Genomic DNA, 11,437 nt, shown 5'->3' with positions numbered 1-11,437 from the left:
TGGAGCAGAAGTCACACATCTGGCCTGCGAGGATGCAGAAAAAAGACTGTGAGATGAGTGTGCTTTCCACACTCACAGCAAGAACTTCAAGGAGAAAGAACTTCCAGAAGGAAGGCTAAATCAACTGGAATAGGGACAGATGTTTCTAGAGGATTCAGGGAGAGAAGAGAAGATGAAGACCAGCAAGATGGCCACCCCACATGGAAACAGGACCAGGTGTAACAGGTTGGTGGTGGTAGTTTATGGTATGACTTACTGAGGACTCTCATCATCCCTAAACATGGGAAAGCCTCGAGGGACAGGAAGCAGGTTCACAATGCTGAGCGCCTTCTGTGAGACACCACTCTGGTAGTCACTGCAATGGACTTCATGTTTATGTTCCCCACCCTCACCCCCCTGAAATTCAGATGTTGAAGCCCTAATCCTCAAGGCGATTGTATTTGGAGTTGAGACCTTAGGTCGAAGGGTGGCACCCTCACAAATGGGATTAGTGCCCTTATAGAAAGAGACATGAGAGAGATTATCTCTTTCTCTGCTCCTGGCCATGTGAGGACATATACAGAAGATGGCTGTCTGCAAACCAGGAAGTGGGCTCTCACCAGGAACTGAAATGACTGACATCTTGAACTTAGACTTCCTAGCCTCTATAACTCTTGAGAAACAAATGTGCATTGTTTAAGCCACCCAGCCTATGTTATTCTATTACAGCAGCCTGAATTGAGACGGTCACAGGTCTTTGTTTATTATCACAGCTCCAATTTATAGATTCATGCCATTAACTCAGACAAGAAGACTGAGGCCCAGGGAGGTTCCTCTGGGCACGCCATTATCATGGTGTTTCTGGCTCCAAAGCCTGGGTATATTCTTTCTGCTCAATTTTGCTACTTCCTGAGGATTTCTGTCTGCCTTTTAACTTTGCTCATTGACCAATAAAGTCCCTGCCCTATAACTCAGTGGAAACAGGATTCCGGATACATGAGATATCTTCAAAAGCCCATAGACACCAGGGACATCTAAAGAATATAGTCTTATAATTTATTCTTCTTGGTTTGTTACAGCAGTCCAAACATGCAGCATTTTATTAGCCTACATTGAGTCAATAGTAATAATAGTCATAATTAGTTTTATTGAGCACTTACTATGTACCAGGCACAGTGCTAACTGCTACATACATATGACCTCAGTAAGCCTGTGTGATAGAGAATATGAAAAGTCAGTGTGGTGGTGAGGTTTCTACTATAGAGCAGATGTGGAGTCTAAGAGACGAAATCTGACTCTCTAATTAATCCATCATGCTCCCAGCTCTACGACTGTAAAATGAATGAGCAGATCACAGTATGTATGTCAATTGTATAGCCAGGTGCCTGAAATGGAGTAAGAACTCCATAAATTATAGCAGTTTGTTACTACTATGATTAGCATCACCACCTAGCTGATGAGGAGACACATCTGAGAAAGTTAAATAACTTGCTCTACGTCATGTAGCTAATAACAGGCAGGACTGAGATTTGAATCCAGGACTGCAGGACAACAGAGCTCTTCCTTGGAGTACCAAGATGCGTCCATCCATTAAACCAACATTTTCCAAGCACTTTAAAAGGGAGTTTTCTCATTCAGAGACCTCTCCCCCAGAATCAGTGTGTCTGACTATATGGTGATAACAAATAGTAAAGAATGTGGGAGGAAAAGGCAAGGGAGAAACATCCGCCTCTCCAGGGCAACATAAAACGGGTGACCTTTACAGAAGGATCCAAAAGAGAAAGAGAGAGGGTGTACGATGGTGCATGGGACAATGGCATCAAAGAAAGAACTAAAAGAGGGGCAAGAAGGTGGGAAGGAGACAGCCGAAGGAGCAGCGAGGTGGGCAGATGTGAAAGAGGACATGGTGGTGGGGTGGGCAGGTGTGGAGGCTGGGACAAGAGCTCTGAATGGCCAGGGAAAATGGGAAGGCAGGAGCCTGGGGGACTGGCTGAGAATGCTCCAGGGAAGATGAGGAGGAATGAGACAGGGAATGGGGAAGATATGACAAACACACAACAGACACTCTTGGAAAGCAAACAAACAGCCAGAAGACTATAACTGGATGGGGGAATGCCCTCATCTCTTCGTTTTGCAAATGAGGAAACTGAGTTCCCATGAGGGAAGAAACTGACCCGTGGCCACATACCCAGTCAGTGGAATGGCAGGGACTGGAGTCAGGCCCCTGGATTCCCAGCACAGAGTTCTTTGCATCTGTGGCTCCAAACACCTGGCTGCACATGGACTTCCTAAGGACCAAGGTGTAAATAAAGATTCCCAGGTCCTGGCCTAGTGCTTCTGAACCAGATTTTATGGCAATAGTCCTCTATCATCTATATTCCCCAGGTGATACTGCCAGCTCAGCACCAGCTTGGCACTCTACCACTCTGAGATCTGGGGGATAAAAATCAAGAATAATTAAACAACTGAAGGGAAAGAGGTGACAGTCACGTGCATGAAAGTCTGAGGAAAGCTAGAAGTTAGGCTCCACCCATGGTCAGTATACACTTCTAAACCAGCACCGTCCAACAGAAATTAAGAGTTTTTAATTTTTAATTTTCTAGATTATAGATTTTTCTAGACAATATATTTTCCAAATTTTCCAGATATTTCTAATTTTCTAAATTTTGTAAATAGAAAATGTTAATTTCCAAATTAAAATTCTAAATTTTAATTTTTATTAAAAACAGTAAAAGGAGAAATTAATTTTAATCATATATTTTAGTTAATTCAATATATCCAAACATTATCATTTTGACACATAATCAATAGGAAAATTATTGAGATATTTTACATTCTTTTTTTTTTTCATATTAAATCTTCAAAACCCTACATATATTTTAACCTTAAAGCATCTCTCATTTCAGATTAGCAAATTTCGAGTGCTCCACAGCCACGGGTGGCTAGTGGCACCTATATTGTAAGCACAGGAAAACTATTTCCATCATTGCAGAAAGTTCTATCGGACAACACAGTCCAGATCAGAGTCTGACAATCTTTCAAAGTGGCAGGAAAATGTTTCAGTGCTTTTTCTTCTGACGCAAATGGGGTGGTAATCAAAGGAAGAGAAAGAAACTCTTGTATCTTTCTAGAAGGCACTGTTTTCATTTATCAGAGAAGAGGGCAAAGGAGACGTGCTGTTTGTGAGGGTCTTTGAGATGGGCTTTTTTTTTCATCGTGATACAACATGTGACATGTGTCAAGAGCACAGATCTAAGTGTAGAGCTCGACAAATGTTTACATATGTATAAACCTGTATAACCCACCCAACTCAAGAGGCTGCCATTTCCAGCACCCCAGAAGGCTCCCTTGTGACTCTGCACTGTCAATATCATATCCCAGAAATAACCACTATTCTGACTTTTATCATCGATTAGTTTTGCCTGTTTTTGCAGTTCCTATGAATGAATGGACTCAAACAGTCTGTACCTTGTATGTCTGACTTATTTCACTCAACTCAGTGTCTGTGAGATTTTGTTCTATAAGTCTGATGAATTTCAGTAAAGTTCCAGAGAGACTGGAAGAACTCCTTCTTCAGTTTAGACCAATGAAAGCCCGGTCTGCTGTAGCACCATCTCATTCCTTTTATTCACCAAGGTATTGATGGTCCATGAGGAAACAGAAAAATATTGGGGCACCGAAGATTCTGGCCCCAGGTGCCTGAGAAATCAAGGATTTGCAATCTAGCAAGACTGATGGGATCAAGGGCTCTGGTCATCACACTCCCTCTGAGCAATATCCGGTGACCTGTGATGGAGACGGAAACTCTTGGATGGGAATGTGGCACTAGGCCTGGTAGGACTTTTTCAGATTTCCAGCTCATAGGCCATGGCCAATAAGTTTCCATTGGCCTCCATCTTTCCCACCTAAGAACCCAGTCAATCGTCTCTGCCCTTTTCTTACCATTTCTAAATTCACTTTTCTGGGTCTGGGGCCTGAAACCTCAAAGAAACCTAAGAACCAGGCTTCTTCCCCATTCTGATTCATTGTATCTGGTAGAGGGTTCAAAGCTGTGCCAGGGACCAAGCCATGTGACGGGTTCTCAGATGGAAACGACCTCAGAGGATCTTACCACAGTTCCCTCCTCCCTCTCATGGCTGCTGAGCCTCATGAGCCTTACCTGTGGCTTCTTGTCCCTCTCCTCTGGGGATGGGTCTGTTTCTCTGTATACGACAGCTTTGGTTACCAGCATGTCAGGATGCTGCAGTTTGGCCTCCTTGATGGCCAAAGCCAGGGCCTGGTGGAGAAGAACAGCGAAGTGAGGAAACATCGAATATCAAATATGGGAGAGACCACAGAGACCGACAAGCTGCTTAGTGCACAGCTGGGGAAACAGAGGCCCAGGGAGAGGCTGTGATCAGAATGAAAGGGTCTTCTGGCTCCTTCTGGTTCCCATTCAATGCCCCCTCCTTGCTGGCCCCTTGTCTGAACAGGGTTAGCAGAAGTGGACATCTTCTAAGCCCACAAGGGCAGCCATCCATGGGTAACCCAATATGGCAGGGACTGGGGACTGGCCAGTGCCACTGGGAATAATGTTCCTTATCCCCATACCTGGTCTTGATCAACATCTTCGTCCCCAGTAATAATGATTCGCTTCTCGATCCTCGTCTCAGAAAACCCTCCTTTCACAGTCTGCAGGGGGAGAGGGAGGCAAGGTCAGCTTTGAGTCCTGCTGGGACAACAGCCACGAAAGGGAACTTATCCAAAGTATCTCTCAAGGGCATGGCTGGAACCAGCAGTCACCTGCTCTCCTGGCCCCCTTAGTTTTTTCCTTTTCTGGTTTTGGGACTTCAAGTGACAGATCTTGCCTGATGGTTACCACTCCCCTAACTACCAAACTGCCTGCTCTAGATCTTCCACACTCTGGTCAAATGCTGTCTCAGCCTCCCTGACCCTGGTGGGTGATCCTTCCACCTTCCTGCCTCGGTACTTCCTGAGCACCAAGTTCGTATCCCTCATGGTTCTGTGCCAACATTTTGTATGGGACCTGACATTGCTCACTAGGCTGGAGCTCTTGAAGGCACGCACTATCTTTTGTTCATCTCTGTATCCCTTCCTCCCCCACCACCCTGTCCAACCTGACCAGGGCAGGTGCTAAGTGCAGATTTGTTGAATGAACACATGAATGAAATGTGAATGGTGACAAGGTTCTACCTTAAATGACTTCAAACAACACTACAAGAGAAATTTCGTTGATGAAACTGACAACCGCCACTGTTTTCCGAAGGGATGGGTTTGGGTGTGAGTTTAGAAATGGGGCAGGATCTAACTGCTTGACATATTAAAAGAGGGTGGTGGCTGAAGGAAGTCCCAGCTGGAGTCAGGAGTGGACAGAGAGAAGAGGAGGCTCCCAACTGGCAGGGCCAGGAGGAACTTGGGGAAGAAGAGTTTTCTACGTTGTATGCAGTGGGGTGTGTGATGGAAAACCTTCCCATAAAGCCTTCAGTGAAGTCCACATTGCGCACTAATGCTTTGCTGAGTGTGGGCGCTTTCTGGGGACTGTGCAGAGGTACCGAGTCCTACATAGCAGGGGGCAGGGCTGAGACAGTGTGTGTGTGTAAAGGGCCAGTGCCACCTACCAGACGTCTTTGGATGGCTCGGCAGAACCTGCAACTCAGCCGGGCTCCCTGGCCTCTCTCTTTCAGGGTTCTACCCTTCTGCCTTCCTCCTGGCCACTCGGGCATGGATGTGCCAGCCTATCCTCAGCCCTGTGTCTTCGCTGGCTGAGTCATGGCTGACACATCAGGAATGCCTCCCTTCTTGGCCCTTTCTCTTCCCTCCCTCGCTCTGACTCCCACTCTGGTCCAGGCCCTCCATCCCTAGTCTTTACGTAATTCGCTCTCTTCTTTCTCCCATCTACCTACACATTCTGGTGGGTCTAATCTCCTTTCCTTAAACCCCTTTTCACTGGGTCATTCTCCAGTTAAGAAACCTTGATAGCTTTCCAATGGCTCTCAGACTCAGGTCCTCCATCATCATATTTGTCCTAGAATATGTCTTATTTGTCTCTATTCTGCTTCCCCTGGCCCCAGTCCAACCTAATTTCCCACAGTTACGCCCCCACATGCCGCTTATTCCTGGCAGAGACCGCTGCTCCTGTTTCCCACAACATGTATTGCTTACGGCCCCTCAAGTAGCCCCTCGCACAGAGGCCAGTGTAAGGTTGATGCTCACTAACATTTGCTCAGTGAAAGAATAAGCGAACACACAGCTTCTGCTTCCATATTCCACATTGTGTAGAGCGTCTGTCTCTGCCTTCTTCTCCCTCACAAGTCCTACCTGGCTTTCTAAGACCCTCCACAAACACCACTTTTTCCAGAAGACCCTTCCTCACACATCGAGCCTTCTTTATATCACCCCTCTCTAAATCTCTCCAGCACTTAAGGTCTGTAAAGTGCAAATGCCATGGTTCACTATTACTTCCAAGGAGATGGTCTCGTCCCCCAAGCCTGGCTGTCAGTGTCGAAGGGCAGGTCCATGACTAGGATAACCCGTAACACAGAACAAAGCACACAGCACTCCAGAGACTGGAAACATCAGTCTGGACAGGTCTTCTCTGTCCATGTTATAAGGCAGAGCGATGGCAATGACCTTCCCGAGCCCCACAGCCAGGCTGGGGGCATATGGCACCCTGCTGCTACTCACTTTGGTAACATGGGTGGTGGTGGAGGTGGAGAGGGTTTCCGCAGTGGCGCCGTAGGTGCTGGTGAGGACATCTTTCCCGATGATCTGCAGAATATAACCACCCCCACCCCGGGGTCAGGTGAAGACTCTGGGGTCTGCCAGGTGAGGACAGGGGTGGGGTAAACCAAGGGACGAGCAGGGGTCCCATCAAGGTGAAGTTTGGAAGCCAAGATGCTACGAACCACTGAGTCTTAAGAATTCGGGAATACTGGAATGTTCAGAATGTTAGACCCATGAAATCCTCAAACTCTGGAATCTAAGATTCCTAGAACCTGAGATTCCTGAGGCTCAGAATCCTAACAAGACCCTAAAATTTAAGAATCCTGGCATCTTGGAAGAATAAACAGAGGAATCCAAGGCAGAAACAGCCCTCTTGATCCTCCACCCTCTCGGAACCACGAACACGCTCGCTCTGGGGCTAGATGATGAGAACGACAGATCTGGAGGATGCAGGAGGTGCAGGAGACTTCACAGGACAGACCCGGGCTCACGGGGCAGCCACCAACAGAGCCGGGTCAAGAGTCCAAGCCTCTGGACTCCCAGTCCATTGCTCCTCCTGGTCAGTAAGGAGAGCAGATGCAATAAAGCTGTCATCACAGGTACCACCAAGGGGAGGGGCCACTTCACCTTCACACTGCCAATGCCCTGCCTGCATGTGTGTGCGTGTGCGTGTGCGTGTGCGTGTGTGTGTGTATGAGGGTTGAAGGGCAATGGACGAGATTCTGGTGGGCTCCAAAAGCCCTGTGGGCCTCTGAAAATTAGGCGGCTTCCTGGTGCTGCACTTAAAAGAGGAGCCTTCTGGACTCTGTACTGCACTTGCTTGGGCCACCTGTGGACCCGGGTCCACATCCTCAGCGTGGAGTCCCCTAGCCTGAGCTGGCCCTGCCCACTTACCGGAGAAAGAGAACGGATTTCCGTGGCCACCGTCTGTGGGCCTGGGATCATGGCAGCTGCCCCCTTCCCGGACTTGAGACTGTTCTCCTGGGGAAACAATAGTGCTCAGATGGCCAGGTCTCAGGTGGGCGGGCCCCCAGGATGGCCAGAGTACATGGCCACGTAGCTCTCACAGCCACAAGGTAGAGTAGTGACATTAGAAGCAGAGAGCCAAAGGCATCCTTCAGTTCAGCCTCCTCTCATTTCTCATGCACTCACTTACTCATTCATACACTCACTCACTCATCTGCTTACGTACTAATACACACACTCAGTCATTCAACAAACATTTAAAGAGTGCCTGGCATTAGGGACACTGTGGTGAACAAGACATGGTATTGCTCTCTGCAGGCACTAACCAAGGGGCTGAGACAGTGAGGTTCTCGTCCCGGCCTTGCCACATTCTAGCCACATGACCTGGGGCAGAGCTACTTCTCCTCTACGGGCCTCATGGATTTACCTATAAAAAGGGACCCCTGCAATATAGGTTCATCAGTGATAACAAATGTCCCACTCTGGTGGGGGATGTTGATCATGGGGGAAGCTGTGCAAAAGTGGGGGCAGGGAACATATCGGAAATCTCTGTATCTTCCTCTCGATTTTGCTATGAATCTAAAACTGCTCTAAAAAAATTGTCTGAAAATTATTTGTTTTAAAGGGACATCTGCCCCACTCTCACAGAGATGTTATGAGGCTAATGGAGGAGAAATCTATAGGATTAATATAGGTATACAGGCCAGCTATTAGTAACAATAACAGCTATTGTTTTCTGAGTACTTGCTGTGTACTAGGTATTATCCTAAGGATGCATTATCTCATTTAATCCTCAGAATGAATTGTTTTAAAATTCTTGTTTTGTAGTTGAGAAACTGCAGGGCCAGAGAATGTTAAGTGGCTTGTTCAAGTCCCCCAGCAAATTAGTGATAGAGCCCAGATTTACATCCACGTTTGTCAGACTCCAAGTCCAACACGCTCCTTCTGCAACACCCCTCTGCCCTTGGAATTCTTACCCTTGAGCCAGCTCTCCTGGTCCTACGTTGGATTCTGACTGCCAGATTATCATGGAATTGGCCCTGGCCTTACTGGCCCACATCTAGCAAGGGGCCCAGCCAGCTGCCAGACTCTGCTTCCCACTTTCTGCACCATCTCAGGGCTCAGCCTTGACTGTCCAGAGGCCCAGAGCTGTGTCCATTCTGCAGCTGCCCAGCCGCCGGATCCTGGTCCTGGTCTGTGCATGCTACTAGATCTGGACTTCTGCCTGCCGGGGGATGGGTGAGGACAGAAACCCTCAGCCTTTGTCCTGCCTGTTCCCCATGCCTGTCGGTGACCTGGTCACCTGGTACACCATTCACAAGCACTTTTTCAGATGGAGCCCCAAAATGTGGCATCAGCAGCAGGCCTTAAAAAGACGGCCTTCCAGGCTCAATGCTTCCTTCCTTTCTCCCGGCTTAAGAAACAACCACTAGGCACTTTGTCAGTCCAGGCCATTCTCCCCTAAAACCTCTTCTGCCACTGCTTTCTCTTTCTTGGGCAAAGCCTCACGTCCACCTTCACACTGAAAACAGAGGCCACAAATGGGGACATGAGTCGTTCAAAACAAGGCATCATCATCTGTTCTGCTTGTCTCCCCTGCATCTCAAACCATCAGTCCTCTCTCCTACCTCGAGGAGGAGCGGCTTCTCTGCTGACCAGGGCGATGACACCATCTCTGCTCTGGACCCTTCCTCCCGTGCACTCTGAGCTCTCCTCCTCGCCATCCTCTCTCTGGGCCACCTGAGCCACTCGAGGCTTCCTCATCAAGGCCACTTATCTCTTTAGCTGTAGCCCAGATCTTTCTTTTAAACCCAAACCTTTAAAACCACTTGTGTCCTAGACATTTCCCCCTGGAAATGTCCCATAGGCACTCGGACTCATCAGATCCAAGATGGAACGTGCTGCCTCCTCTCGCTCCCGACACGTACCTGACCCAAAAGAGCACTCTGTCCAGTGCTCTGTGTTTACATCAGTGCTTCTCGGACCTGAGGGGCATCACATGGAAGACGTGTGAAGGCAAAGACCGCTGGGCCCCACCTCAGAGTTTCTGAGTCAACAGGTCTGGGGTGAGGCCCGAGAATTTGCCTTTCTAACAGGTTCCCAGGACTTCAGTTTGAGAATGGGTGGGCTGGTGAGCAACATCACCAGCCCATCTTCTCTTCTGTCAACCGGAACACTCTATCAATGACCGAATCCTGCGCTTTCCTCCTCCAGGCCTCCCTTAACCCCATCCCTCTCCTCGGCATCTACCTCCTCACGCTCTGGCTCTGCTCCAGCCCCTACACCACTTCCCTGCCTTCTCTTTTGGTCTCCCCTAATAGCACGTGGGCTCAGGGATACTGTCTGTCTCCTTCAGTGCTGGATTCAATTGCCTGGCACAGTACTTCACACAGTGTGGGTGTTCAGTAAATATTTGCTGAAGGAAGGAGGGAGGAAAGGAGAGGAGGAGAAAGGAAAAAAGGAACCCACGCCCCAAGGAATTTTTGCTTCGGTCATGTTCCACAAAGATTGCTAGAGTAACCTTTCTAAAACACAGAAATTCACATTTTAATGACCTCATGCTCCTACTTAAAAAGTTCAAGTGATTCTCCATGGTCTCCAGGATGAATTTTAACTTCGCGCATGACATTCGAGACCCTTCGAGCCCTGGCCCAGCCTTCCTTTCCAGCCTCTTCTCCCCCTTCCTTTCCCCCACACACTTGACATTCACTTCATTGACCACATACTAGGCCCCTTCACACCCTAGCCCTGGTGCTTACCGTTCCCACCGCCTCGCCTGGAATACGTTCCCCTATGATTGCACTTCAATTTTATCCTTCAAGTATAGCTCAAATGTCACTGCTTAGATAAAGCCTCCCCTGGCTCCTATGGTATCACCCACACCTCTTCTCCCCATGCTCCCTGAGAAAGCATAATGATGAAGGCAGGAAAGAAACGAGAGCCACTCACATCACGGACCACGTACTGTGGTACTGAGCTCTCTCCTGAGGGCTTCACACCGATTCCCCTAGCTCATCCTCACATCGACCATTTGACAGATGTGTGATTATTGCCCCTCCTCCCATTTTACAGAAGTGGAAAGTGAGGTTTGGAGAGGTTCAGGTAACTTGCCCAAGGTCATCCAGCCAGGAAGTGGGAGAGCTGGGCCTTGTTCACCACTGTGTGCCCAGGACCAAAATGCTGGGGCACAGCGCATCAAATCTGCCCAGGATTATTATGTGGACAAACGAATACTAGCAGGCAGTATCTTTTCTTCAACTCTGTGTCCCCGTACTGGCAGATAGAGACTAATAAATGTTTTTGTAACAAATGAATGGGCAATGGATGGATGAGTAAATGAATGATGTAACTGCCTACGCATCATAGCATGAACTGAATTAAATTTAGCCCTATAGGCAACCTGATGCCATATGGGGAAGGGTTGAGGGGAGAAGAGGAACTCAGTGACCAGGGAGGAAAATGTGCGAGCTGGTAATTGGTTTGGGTTTATTTATCTTAAAATCTTTGTTTCCTCAAAATCTACCTGGCAAGGTAGTCTAAATTAATGTAATTCTCTTCTTATGTGTATATCAGGGGTTTGGCAAGAGAAAGCATTTGAAAACTTCTCGACAGCTCAAGATACCTCTGACCCAGGCACTGATACATGCCCCAGCCCCAGCCCAAGCTCTTACCCCAGCCCTAGACACATGCATCCAGTTTTCACAATAATCGGGATGAGAGAACAGAGCAGAATGATTGAGGTGGACAGTAGGGCTTTCGGAGTCAGAAT

The 11,437-nt window shown here is 48.0% G+C and overlaps 1 protein-coding gene across 1 annotated transcript in view; it reads right to left on the bottom strand.

Moving 5' to 3' along the window:
- The window catches only part of EPB41L1 (erythrocyte membrane protein band 4.1 like 1), a 54,267-nt gene that overhangs the window by 4,542 nt on the left and 38,288 nt on the right, over window positions 1–11,437 (bottom strand). The window contains exons 15-18 of the mRNA XM_023534447.1: window positions 7,597–7,683; window positions 6,664–6,747; window positions 4,570–4,650; window positions 4,139–4,255 (exon numbers count right to left, since the gene is read on the bottom strand). Coding sequence (XP_023390215.1) covers window positions 4,139–4,255; window positions 4,570–4,650; window positions 6,664–6,747; window positions 7,597–7,683 — 369 coding nt within the window. The remainder of the gene's footprint in view (window positions 1–4,138; window positions 4,256–4,569; window positions 4,651–6,663; window positions 6,748–7,596; window positions 7,684–11,437) is intronic.

The sequence above is a fragment of the Pteropus vampyrus genome, unplaced genomic scaffold (assembly GCF_000151845.1).
Source record: "Pteropus vampyrus isolate Shadow unplaced genomic scaffold, Pvam_2.0 Scaffold125, whole genome shotgun sequence".
NCBI lineage: Eukaryota > Metazoa > Chordata > Mammalia > Chiroptera > Pteropodidae > Pteropus > Pteropus vampyrus.
The sequence above is the reverse complement of the archived record's forward strand: the minus strand, read 5'-3'. Positions and strand labels throughout refer to the sequence as shown.